Source organism: Musca vetustissima, unplaced genomic scaffold (assembly GCF_032173495.1).
Source record: "Musca vetustissima isolate MV318-11 ecotype Yass unplaced genomic scaffold, APGP_CSIRO_Mvet_v1 utg37601, whole genome shotgun sequence".
Taxonomy (NCBI): Eukaryota; Metazoa; Arthropoda; class Insecta; order Diptera; family Muscidae; genus Musca; species Musca vetustissima.
Window position 1 is genome coordinate 195,926 of NW_026880151.1, and position 14,021 is coordinate 209,946.

General features: G+C 30.5%; 1 protein-coding gene across 1 annotated transcript in view; it reads right to left on the reverse strand.

Annotated features, from left to right (window-relative positions):
- Positions 1-4,588: 4,588 nt before the first annotated feature.
- Positions 4,589-14,021, reverse strand: part of LOC133325556 (ubiquitin-conjugating enzyme E2 W) — a 42,879-nt gene continuing 33,446 nt past the window's right edge. The window contains exons 2-4 of the mRNA XM_061534297.1: positions 7,715-7,806; positions 4,902-5,236; positions 4,589-4,823 (exon numbers count right to left, since the gene is read on the reverse strand). Coding sequence (XP_061390281.1) covers positions 4,810-4,823; positions 4,902-5,236; positions 7,715-7,806 — 441 coding nt within the window. The 3' untranslated portion in view covers positions 4,589-4,809. The remainder of the gene's footprint in view (positions 4,824-4,901; positions 5,237-7,714; positions 7,807-14,021) is intronic.

A 14,021-nucleotide genomic window follows, 5' to 3' on the forward strand; every position in this document is an offset into this window, starting at 1 on the left:
AATTGAAGCTGCTGTGGGAGAAGAAATAAGAGCTGGCTAAAGTAGTAGAATGTTGGCAGGGAATAAAATATCTGTTAATTTGTTGATTACTGAAATACAAATTTAATTTATATTGTATTTTTCTTTTATATAAATGAAAACAAACAATTTGATAATAAATAAAAAATATGTATAAATAAAACAAAGAACTTATTATACCCTCAGCCTTATGGCTATTGAGGTTATTAGACCCAATGTTTCTTTCATTCAAAACCTACAAATTTCATTCGAAACGAAGGGAATAAGCGATTTAATTTTTTGTCTGTACATCGTAATATTTTACCAAACATACAGTAAATCCGAACCTCTTCCGGCACCACTCTGGTCGACTCTTTGATAAAAATATATATATATATAGGGGAGAGGGGGGCACCTTTGAACACTTTTTGCTTTCAAGCCTTATAAAATTTTTTATTTTATAATTTTTGGTTTTTAATAAATTTTAACTAATAGGTACATATGTAACCTTTAAAATGAATATACATATGACATACTATAAGCTTGATAAATATATTTTATTACTGTTTTAATGGACGAACTCAAAGTGTTCAAAACTGCCCCCCAGGGGGGCAGCTTTGAACAGGGGTTGGCATTTTTGAACGACATGTTTTTTTACAGTGTTTATGTTCAAATATGTATGTATTTTATTCATACATATCAGAAATGCATTACATCATTAAAAAATATATAAAAAATGTTCAAAATTTAAAAAAATTAGATCAAAAGTTATTAAAACATAAAATGACTTAAAAACAAAAATTAATATGGTGAAAAATACAGTTAATTTCGTAATCTTATTTGCCCATTTGAAATTTTGATAAATCGAAGCGAAAAGTTAAAAAATCCTTTTTTTACCCGAGTTTAATGGGCATGTTCAAAGGTGCCCCACCCATGGCATTTTACGGAAATTTAAAATAACTTTTTTTGTAATAAATATATGTGAAAGAAATTACATTAGTTATGTTTGAAATGATTGTTGGAATGCAAAAAATTTGCTTGGCGAAGGAAAACAATCAAAATTGCGCCCTTACAACCAAATGAATAAAAGTTTACAATGACACTTGAAAACATGGTCACCCATGCACAATTTTTCGACAACTGAAAAATCAAGCCAAAGTGGTTTACGCATATAGAGAACAAGATTGCCATATACAAAAATGTGGTTGCGGGTCGGAAAAATATTAAACCAAGATTTTATGAAATACACGTAGGTGCCCCCCTCTCCCCTATATATTATACAACGAATAATAAAACCTCTGTTCAAGGCCATGAATAGACTTTATGTTTCGAAGAATATTTTTTCAATGTCAACTTTAGAATAAGATTTTTTAAACAATAATTTTTTAAGCCCCAACTAAGAAGAGGATTTTCTAAGTATATTTTTTCTAATGAAAAGGATAATCCATAACATATTATAGGGCAAAATGAAACGCCATCTATTGGTGCAATATATTGAAATGGCCTAGACATAAAAGTATGCTATAATTTTCATTACAAACCAGCGGCCATTATGAAAAAAAATTAACGTTGTTAAAAAGTCAATTCTTCGCCCAGCACCGAACAGTAAGTATATTTCGGAACATCGTTGCATTAAAATGCAAATAACTCAGCGACTACTTAACCGATTTTTATAAATTTTGCACAAATGGTTCGAGGGAATTCTAAAGTTTTATTCCATATTGACAATTTTTAAATATCGACTGTTTGTTTTTATACCCTCAGCCTTATAATCAATGAGGCATATTTTCATGAAAATGTGCCTCATTGAAATATTGATTTTAGACCCCATGTTTCTTTGGACCAAATCCGTTTCAGAGAATTTGGGGTCGATTTACAAATGTCCCTCCTAATGTCTGCCTGCCTGGCTGGTGCGCACGATAACCTTTTTTGTCAAAACATCGTCATATTTCTTCCAAACTTAGTTTAAGTTCGCAGGTGGGGAATATCGGTCCACTCCTTCTTGTACCTCCCGTACAAAATGGTAAAAATTGTGCTAATAATTAATTTTATAATATCATGCTAACATACTATCCGATTTGAACCAAACTTTGCACAATCTATTATTTTTACAAAACCTAGATCAAATCCAAAAATGGGACCCATTGGTACACTCCTTCTAATACCTCCCCCCAAATTAGTCACAATTTTCAATATCTATAAATCCATATCAGGCGAATGGAATGTCCGATTTGAACCAATCTTTGCACAATCTTTTATCTTTATCTAGCCTAGATCAGGTCCACAGATGGGACCCATTGGCCCACTCCTCTTGGTACCTGCCCCACAAATGGTCAACCTTTTCAATATTTGTAAATCCAATATCAGGCGAATAGAATGTCCGATTTTTATCTAGTCTAGATTATGTACAGAGGTGGGACCCATTGGTTCACTCTTTCTGGTACCACCCCCAAAAAGGGTTAAATTTTTCAATATTTATAATGCAAATATGAGGATAATGGAATTTCCGATTTGAACCAAATTTCGCACAATCTATTATATTTTTGTCTACCTTAGACCAAGTCCAAAGATTGGGATTCATTGGTCCACTCCTTCTGGTACATCCCCCACAAAGGGTTAACATTTTCAATATTTATAATACCAATATCAGGATAATGGAATGTCCGATTAGAACCAAACTTTGTACAATATGTTATCTTTACTAAGCCTAGATCAAGTCCAGAAATGGAACACATTGGTCCACTCCTTTGAAAAAATATTTTAAAAAGTCTACGCTTTGATTAGTCTTTGAAAAGAAAATATTTTAAAAAGTCTACGCTTTGATTAGTCTTTAAAAAGAAAATATTTTAAAAATCTACGCCTTTATTAGTTTTGGAAAAAAAAATTATAAAAAATCTACACCTTCATTAGTCTTTGAAGAAGATATTTTAAAGAAATAACGCCTTGATTAGTCTTTGAAAAAAATATATTTTAAAAATTACGTATCCTGTTCTTGATCGGCCATGTTGTATACCCACAGTCTTAGGGTATAAAACATGGTATTTACATTTTACTGCGGCAAAAATGTTCCTCATCGAAATATTGATTTGGTCCATGTCATTCATCATTTATTCATCCGAAGGGAGTCATTTATTTCATCCAAACTATTTAAATTAATACAAAAATGTTGATTTCGGCTTTTACGAACCCAAAAATAAATAATAAAAATCCAAATTAAATATTTTATTTGTTGTTACTTTTGTTTTTTTTATTTCTTGCTTATTTAATAGTAATAAGTCATCATATGTTGTTGTTGTTGATATACGTTTATATAAATTAATAAGGAATCTATTTATAATATATGTATATGTATATAACTATACGATTTAAAGAAAAAATAAAAAACCTATGGCATAATGAAATTTTTCCAAAAATTTGAAACATATGAACATTTTTAGCGGAATATATATAATCTATTAAAAAGGTACAGATGTTTTGTTTCATTATTTTTTATATGTATGTATATGTAGATATTTCAGCATTATTGTAAAGCAAAAGTAAATAAATATTCCATGGTTTTGTTTTGTGTTATTTGGTTATTTACAATAATTAAATTTTGTAATAATTTGAAGAATAAAACACTTAATTTTGGAATGTGCCAGCATTTCTTTTTGAGGGTTCGAAAAAGCAAAATAAATAAAAAAGTTGAATTGGGTAGGTCCTGTCGTTAATTTTTTTTTTTTTTGAAAAAGCCACAAAATCATGGAATTTTAAATAAAATATATTTTATTTAAAATATAATATGTATTAAATATGTTCGTGTGTTTTTTGTTTAAATATAAATTAGAATTTTTTATTACTATTTTTGTTTTTTTTTGTATTACACATAATAATTATAATAATTAATATTATTATTAATAAAAATATATTATTAGATTTAGCATTTAGAATTACAGTTTCATTATAATAATAACTTAATTTAATACAATCATAAGGGGTGGAGGAGGAGGAGTAGAGGGATGTAGGGGTCTATATTTTTTTATTATTATTAGTTTATATTAATATGTTGTCTGTTTTCTTTTCTTTTTTCTTGAATACTGGGGGTGTTCGGCAGTTTGCTTCAGATCGAAATGTCAGCGAAAACAAAAATGGAACCAAATAAAAATCATCACAATTATATCACAACAATAAGAACACAAAGCCAGACAATTGTTGAAGAAAACATATTGCAATAGGGGCATAGTGGACGGACACTAGATCACATTGCAGTATGTCTTCCTAAATCGTTTACTGTGTTCTTTTTTTACTGATTTGAAATACATAACAAATTTTATATAAGAATCATGGTTATATTTTTGCGTTGGATATTGAAAAAAAAAATGTTTTCAGGAAAAAACGTTTCAATCAAAAGCAAAACTAGCTATTGTGATAATTTTGTTTTCTTTATAGCATAATTATTAAATTTGTTCATTAGACATAATACACTTAATTTAAAATTAAATGAGGATGAGAAAGAGTGAAGACGGATATATGCAAAAAGCTGCGGTATATATTTTTTGTTTGTTTTCTTTTCCAAATCGAAATCATAATTCTCTCTCTCTCTGTCTCTTATAAATATTTAAGATGTAAACATGTTTTGAACAATTTCACAAACGTTCGCTTGAAACGTTTCAGCAGTAACTTTTTTAAACGCCGGCGAATTTGTTTTACAGACAATTTAGTTCTTAAAGTGATGATATCATTGATTTCTTGTTGTAATTCATGTTCCAGCACCTTGTATGGATAACACAGCAAAGCCCAGGCAATTGTGTGGGGCTTTCGTTTAACATTTAACTAAACGGAATCATCTGCAAAAATATAAAGAAAGAAAAACCACAAATTATTTTCAAATTCCAGAGTTGACATCGCAAATAACGAAAACTTACCGTGATACCACCATTTAGTCTTTTTAGGATTCTTGTTGCATGTGTTCACATATAAAGTGTTATCTGGCGGGCGTTTCTTTTCACGACAACTGCTTAGCATCGATGCTATGCTGAGGCACACCGATTGCACCGACAATGCCGGTGACCAGTCTTCTGTGAGTATTGATAGGCAGATGTGACCATTCGAATAGACATGCGGATGCACGGGAATATTATTGCCAATGAAGGTTACTTCCGGCGAATCGAACGGGTATTTATGATTGAATTTGAACAACAATTGAAAATGTTCACCCTCGTAGAGGGTACCCTCAAAACCGGTAATATTGATTTTCCATCTAGAAAAAGAAAACAAAAAACATACGACAAAAAAGTAGAAAATTTATTTAAAAAAAAAAAGTAATAATAAATGTTCTTAAGGATGTTTAGAGCTTTAAATGAGGATTTTTTTAATATTTGTCTAAGTATCCCCGGAGATATAAATATATATATCAACTTATAGCAAACATCTAAATGTAAATTTTTATAAATAAATATTAAGTGATTATTTTCTTTCGAGTCGAGCTTAATGATCTAGGTTTTGCAATGAAAATGAAAGCCAAGAGATGAACCTACGTACCAACCATTATGCGACGCGTTTCGCCGTTTGTTAAGCAGCTCATCAGGCATATTTTTCCAATCTCTGGATTGTTTTAAAAATATTTTTTTAAGACTATCGGGGCCATAAGCTTTGGTTTTTTGAAGCATATTTTTCTAATACTATTAGAGAACCATAAACTTTGATTTTTAATGAATAATTATTTTAAGGCTATTGCAGGCTGTTACTATCAAGAACGAGCTATTAAAAATAAATATTTGTTCTAAGACTCGTAGAACCATAAGTGTGGATTTCTAAAGAATAATTATTGTAAGACTACAATAGCCTGAGAATATCATGAATCGATATTTTAGAATAGACTAGAGCTTGGATTGTTCTATGACTATCAAAGAAGCTTAAGAGAGAGAGAGAGGGAGAGCCCTAAGACTACAGAGCCTGAGGCTATCAAGAAGCGATTAAAAATAAAATTATTCCAAGTCTCTTAGAGCCTGAGACTACCAAGAAGCGATATTTTAGAATAGACTAGAAGCTTCAAAGAATATTTAATCTAAGACTCTCAGAACCTAAGACTACCAAGGATATATATTTATTTATTTATTTTAAAGGGTTTTAGTAGTTTTAATTTGACATCCAGGGGAGGTTCTTGGGGTGACAAAAAACCTTATTCAGGCAATTTTCGATATAGGTGTAAGTTTTAACATGGATCTCATATAAAGGTTCAGACTTTTTTCATACTTTGAAGGATTCAGCCGCAATTTTTCACCGGTGCACCAAATTATTGCCACATCGCGGTAGGTTGTAGGTTCTTGGAAGGTAAGAGAAAAAATTTTTAAGAACATTTTTGTTGTTTTAAAGGGGTTTAGACGCAATTTCCCACCGATATTACTCTAATTTGGCATTCAGGAAGGTTCTTGGTGGTAGAAAACTTCGTTGCAGAGAATTTTCGATGTAGGCCCAAGTTTTGACATAGATTCTATATAATGGTCCCGCCTCATTTTTCACATTTTGAAGATTTCGACCTGAATTTTCCACTGATGTGGCAGTAATTTGGCATTGTAGGTACTTGAAGGGTAAACAAAACATTTTTGGATTTAAATTTTCGTACAATCCCGTGAAGGACCTGCGACTTTTTTGTTATTTTAAACAGACGCAATTTCCCACCGATGTTGCTGTAATTTGGCATTCAGGAGGGTTCTTTGGAGTAGATAAACATCGTTGCAGGAAATTTTCAATATATGCACAATATCCCATATAATGGCATATCCCATATAAACCTCTTGTCCTACTTTTTAATATTTTGAAGGTTTCAGCCGCAATTTTCCGCCGAAATGGCAATAATTTGGCTGTGTATGTTCTTGCTGAATAAAAACATTTTTGCAAAAAGTTTTTGATATATGCTCTAGAAGAACCTATGCCTTTTTTGTTATTTTAAGGGATTTTAGACGCAATGTCCCAAGCACAAGTTTTAACCTAGGTCCCCTATAAAGATCCCGCCACATTTTTCATATTTTCAAGGGTTTGAGCCGCCATTTTCAATTTATGTGGCAGTAGTTTTGCAGTAATTGATATAAACTATGTCAAAACATGGCCCCATCTATAGGTCCAGACTCATTTTCGATATTTTCATGGCTGTAGGCGCATTTTTGGACTGATTTCTATTAAATAAAAGACTTCTTTTCAGAAAATTTGTCAAAATTAGGTACCCATTTTCCAACCAGAGTGTCTGTAATTTAGTATTTATTTTTCTCAGATCATAAACAGCAGACAATTTATAATTACATAGTTCACATATAAAGGCGTCGGCAGATTTATGTAATTTTGAAGGCATAACACATGGTGGAAGTTATGAAGAAATTGGTCCGACCGATCTGAACGTCACTTTTTTATTTTATTTAAAAATACAAGACAACAAGAAAGTGTGCCATTATAACATAGTTCACATATTAAGGTCCCGACAAATGAAGGAATTTTGAAGACAAACCACCAGGTAGAAGTTGGTCCGTCCGATACGATTATATTTTTTCTTTTATTTAAAAATTTTACGAAGATTTTATAAGGACTATCCAAACTAGGAACTTGGACTTTTAAGAGAATATTCTCGGAATTATTGATTCGTCACAGTTAGACTTTAGCTTATGAAGATTTCGAAAACAAATTTTACCACGTGTTTGAATTTATCATAATGGATATTTACTACGCATTTCATTTTTGAACTTACTGTGATAAATTTCTAGCAACACTGGCGGTATCGACCGAAACACCTGGTGGTGGTTCTTTGATAAGGGACATCAGTTCCTTTTGCAGACGTTTCTGTAAATAGAAATTTTAAATAAATTATCTTACTAAAGAAAAACAACATGTTCGTAAAAATAATAAAGTTACACATCATCCAAAAGATTATGACGCATTCAATACAATAAAATGCAATTGTCATTGTGATTATTTCACATTTTTTTACAGTCTGAGATATAGAGAAGTGTCATTGACGTCATTGGTGAAATTTGATTTGATGCAATGAACACACATTTCATCATTTGGAAAATTTAGACTTTCACCAAGGTAAAGGTAGGTAAAAACCATAGGTACTTCAGAGTAATTTCTTATCAATTTTGCAAAACAAAAAAGTAATAATTAAATAAATAATAATGAAAAAAAAACAATGGCACAAAGAGCTTAAACCAATACAAGGGCAGGCAGTCGTTTTTCTGTTTGTTTTATTTGTTATGGACGACGTCAATGGTTGGGTTGGCTGATCACCCGTTACCAATAGGTTTTGTTTATTATTAGTAGAGGGAGCTAGGTAGATAGATAGGTTGGTGGGTCGTTTGGAAAGAGGTAGGCGATTAGATAAGATAACTTATTAGAAATTTGAATTATCATTTTGAGTTTTAATAATAATAAAAAACACACATATAAGTGTTATTAGCAAGAAGAGAAAGATGTGTGGAAAATAAGATAAGGCCTTGGGAAATGAGTGTTTTTTTGCGGATTTGATTTGAAGTTCATTATTACACCTTTTTTAGGTTATTGTGTTTTATTGCATTTTATTAAGGGTATAGTTTGTTGCGTTTATATCAAAAAGGAAAATACACACATCTTTCTCTTCCTCCGAATAGCACCTCCATGTGTGTTTTTTATTACCATTGTTATTATGAAAAAACTTAGATTTTTTTAAAATATTTTTCATTGACTATTTATATGCGTTGATTTTTTTAAAAATATTTTTCAACGGCTATTTATAAGCTCTGATAAAAAAAATATTTTTCAACGCCTTTTTATAGTTTGCAGACTGTCAGATCGAGGAAAATGGTTTTATAGAATATTTTTTCGAGGACTGTAAAAACTATGAGAGTATTTTGTACGAGTTGAGCGAGATCAGGGGAGAGGATTTTTCAAGAATCATAAACATATTAAGTGATAATACTTTTCATTGTTAGGGGAAACCCCCAATGCAGTACCTAAACAACACACCATCAATATAAAACAATAATTAAATAACTAATAATTGTATATCGTAAACATTGATTAGACATTATTAGTATTATTTTTTATGATATGAGTTCAAGTGAACTATGGAGTACGTGTTGTATATAACATCGGCACATTGTTGTTTTTGTTTTCAATTTGCGAACAAAATAAAATGCATTATATATAAAAAAATAGAAGAAGAAGAATGTGAAGTAGTTTTTCATAGGAAAAGCTAATCGAAGCACTTGAAGCGGTACTACAACATATTGCGCATATAGAATTTGTTAATTTTGTATTAACAAGCCCCCTCTGTTTTTGAAGGTGTTCATAAATATCATCAATGACAAATTTTTCTAATAATGAGATAGTGGAACTGCAAATCTGAATAGTGTTTCGAAATACAAAATTAAACGGAATGGAATGATAAAGTGATATGAAAATCGAATGAAAATAAAGAAAGGAAACAAAACTAAAAAATAAAATATTTCTTATTGGACGATGCGGTTATAGGCAAAAGAAAGACCAAATGGAAGAGAGATTATTTCAAGGTCTTCAAATGACCTCTCCTATTTTCAAACCTGTGCAGCTTCGAACGCTGCCAAAGTCCACTGACATGAACCCAATAGAGCAATATCAAAGCGTTTAAAATAAGTTTTGACAATTACAAATGACAAAATTATCTGAAAAACCGGTTAAAAAATTTAGAAACCCGGTTATTTTTTTCTCGAAATTAATATTTTGGTGGGTAATAAAACCGATAATAGTCCGGTTCAATAATTTCCGCATGTTTGTTTATTAGCTTTCTAATGATATGGTTAACAGATATTAAAACCGGTTTTATTTATTTGAATGTCCGGATCAAAAATCTAGAAAACCGGTTCTTTTTTTCTTCTCGAAACTAACTAATTTTTGGTAGATACTAAAACAGATAGTAGTAAAAACCGATAATAATTTAATATTCATAAGGGGTTTTAAAACGGTTTTATTATATCAATATCCGGTTTAAAAATAAAGAAACCTGTTTTTTTCTTCCTTGAAATTTATTTTGTGGTAGACAATAAAACCGATAATAGACCGGTTCAATAATTTTAGCGCGTTTGTTTATCAGCTCTCTAATGATGTGCATTATTATCCGAAAATACGGTTCAAAAATTTAGAAAACCGGTTTTTTCCTTCAATTTTTTATAGATTTAAAAACTTAAAATAGTCTAACTAACTGGAGGGCGTTTGTTTATTAGCTTTCTAATGATATGCATAAAATGTATTAAAAGCGGTGATTTATCTGAATATCTGGTTTGGAAAACCGGTTCTTTTTTCCTCGAAATTAATTTTATTGGCAGAGAATAAAAACGATATTAGTCCGGTTTAGTAATTTTAGCGCGTTTGTTTATCAGCTTTGTAATGATATGCATAAAAGGTATTGAAACCGGTTTTATTATCTAAATATCCGGTACAAAAATTTGGAAAACCGGTTCCATTTTCCTGGAATTTTATCTTTTTCTATATAATAAAACCGATAATGATATGCATTAGTGGTATTGAAACCGGTTTTATTATCCGGTTCAAAAATTTAGAAAATCGGTTCTTTCTTTCTCGATTTTTTTGCTTTATTAACATAATTATAATTTGGACGAATTCGATAGTTCTTCATAATAAAGAATTTATACTGATTTTATTGAAATGCATACCGGTTTTTTAGTAACATGACATGGGTAAAATTGTGAATATCCATTAACACGTTAAAATATCGCTATCTCGTCATTGACGATCCTACCTAAAATCTAATGACAACATTTTTGTAGAATATTTCGAGGATGAAAAATCGCATCTTGGGATAATTGAAGTCCAGTTCAATAAATTAAAGACGAAAACGACACCCAAGAGATTGAGTTAGAAGAACGAAATGTTCTACAAAAAATTCCTCATACGATTTAGATTCAAAAAATATATTCAACAGCTACAAATCAATATGTTAAGCTATCTTTTCATTTATAATAGGATCACCAGCAAAAAAATCACGCCATATCTCCAGGATCGAAAATATTGCAATCTCTAGCGTGATTTCAACAGGCAGACGAATGTGGTTCAACTACTAGTCCTGCTTATTCTTCGTCATCGCCTTCTGCGTGTAGAAATTTTTAATGGTCCGGACATGAAAATTAAGAACTGTTTTTTTTTTTTTTTAAATATATGAACTAGTCACATAATCACATGCTAAAACACTTTCAAAATTGATGTAAAAAGTTTGGTTCCTTTCATAACAAACAAATATATACATATCGGATATCTGAGTTATATCAATATCGAGCAAATTTACGATCAGCACATTGGAATTAAATGCCTTTTGTGAGTGGCAGCCGGTTTATGGACTTTATATGGCATTCAAATGTGAATACCATTAATGTTCAGTCCAAAGTTCTTTTCAAAGTTTCAAAACAGTTGTTACGTATTTCATTAAAACAGAAAAAAACACAACATAAAAATTTCCAATAGTTCTTCAAAATAAATAAATACTTGCCTCCCATCGTGTATTATCCAATACTAAAGGTTTACCACATTTTGTTGTTGGTATCGGTTCTGGTTCTTTGGGTTCTGTGATGATCTCCGCCTTTGGCGGTTTGTCTTTTTTATTGTTTTTAAATAATTTGACGATTTTGGACATAGTTTTTAAGTGTGTGTGATTGCTTTCTATTCAACTTCTCAGTTATTGTTCACTATGTATCAAATTTCTAGGAAATATTATTTTTATTGTTGGATACAATTCAAAACATTTTTAATAAAATTTAATGTTTTTTTTTTTTTCAAAATTCACACATAAATTAAAAATTATTTGCCAAAATAATAAATGTTGTTTTCACTTGCCAACCCAAACAAGAGGTGACAACAATTAAATATTTTTTCACTCGAAAACACTTAACACGCGAAATAGAAATGATTTGTTGTTGATTGTTTTAGTGCCGCAAAGTGAATAAAATCCGTTTGCTTGCGAAAATAAAATAACCAGAATTGTGAACGGGCGCACGGCTAGAAATATGACTTTTCTTAGCCGTAAAAAAAAAACAACAAACACAACGAAAAAAAATAGCGTACTTTTCTTCTTTGCGCTATCAAAAAGCAAATTGTTTACAAAATAAAAAAAGGAATACGAAATAAATTAACGAGGGGTAGTATAGGCGGTAAGATAATGTCGATGGGGAATTTAAAAGAAATTTTACTTCACAAGTTTACTCTTGTGAATAGAGTTAATATTATAGACTATAGTCAATATGACAGGGGTCAACATTATTGGCAAGAGTCAAAATTGTTGACAAAAGTCAATATTATTGACTAGAGTCAATATTATTGACAAGAGTCAATATTATTGACAAGAGTCAATATTATTGACCGGAGTCAATATTATTGACAAGAGTCAATATTATTGACACAAATCAAACTTATTGACAAGAGTCAAAATTATTGACAGAAGTCAAATTTATTGACAAGAGTCAAAATTATTGACTGGAGTCAATATTATTGACAGGATTCAATGTTGTTGAAAGGAGTCAATATTATTGACAGGTTTCAGTATTTATGACAAAAGTCAATATTATTGACTAGAGTCAATATTATTGATTTAAGTCAATATTATTGGCTACAATCAATATTATTGGCTAGTGCCAATATTATTAACTAGAGTCAATAGTCAATATTATTGACTATAGTCAATAGTCAATATTATTGACTGGAGTCAGTAGTCAATATTATTGACTAGAGTCAATAGTCAATATTATTGACTTAGAAAGTCAATATTATTGACAAGAGTCAATATTATTGACAATAGTCAATATTATTGCCAGGAGCCAATATTATTGACAGGAGTCAATATTATTGACATGAGTCAATATTATTGACCGGAGTCAATATTATTGACAAGAGTCAATATAATTGACAGGAGTCAATATAATTGACGTGAGTCAATATTATTGTCAAGTGTAAATATTTTTGCCAGTAGTCAATATTATTGACAAGAGTCAATTTTATTGACTAGAGTCAATATTATTGTCTAGCGTCAACATTATTGACCGGAGTCAATGTAATTGACGATTTTTCAGAAGCCCCTCGTACATACGGAAAAAATATAAAAAAAACTAACAAGAAGTAAAAAAATGTTGCTTATTTCGGTATTATTTCCCTTTTTTTGCAATGAAAAAGAAAAAACAAAAATAACAACAAACGATAGCAAAGAAAAAAGCTTCATATTTCAGTATTGAAACGTTTGTTTGTAATTATGTTTTTTTACTGTTAATTTTTTTGTTCAGATTAATTTTGCAATAGGAAAAACAGATAAGGAAGACATGGACTCATCACCACTGACTGACTGAATCCACATTTAGCCATCCATTCAACCAACCAACCACAAAAACAGTCTCTGGTAATTAAATAAATACAAAGGTAGACAACAACAAAGACGACGACAGTTATCAGGACAGAGGTAGTTACTGGTATTGGGGTGTATTGTTCTACCGGTCTGTTTTCTAGGCTTATCTTATCTCTATGCAGGGTATTTTAAAATAGATTAAAGCCAGAATAAATACATACAACAACAGACCCGGTGAAAGCCTTTGAGTCTAGTTGAAAACAACAGAATAAAAATCGTAAATATTTCAAATAGGCGTGAATGAATGAAATGAAAATAATAATAACAATAACAATATTTATGAGTGAAATCCACACACTTTTCCAAGAAGTACGTGCCTTTAATTCCACAACAGTGTGTGGTATTTTTTCTCGAAATTTTACGAAAACACAGCACTGACCTACAGTACGAAATGGAAAATTATTGGCTAAGGTTTTGTGGGTCACATATCTCAATTTTATTTCATAAAAAAATATTAACAATATTTTGAAAAAAAGGAAGAATATGGGAGAATTCTTCTAAATAATTAGATAAAAAACGAAGTATAATAAATTATTCATAAGTCGTACATGTATTTCCAGCATGCCTCCCTTACAATGTAATATTATCATTTATCTGATAAAGACATCCATCCCATCATCCTGACATTCATCCGGCGACT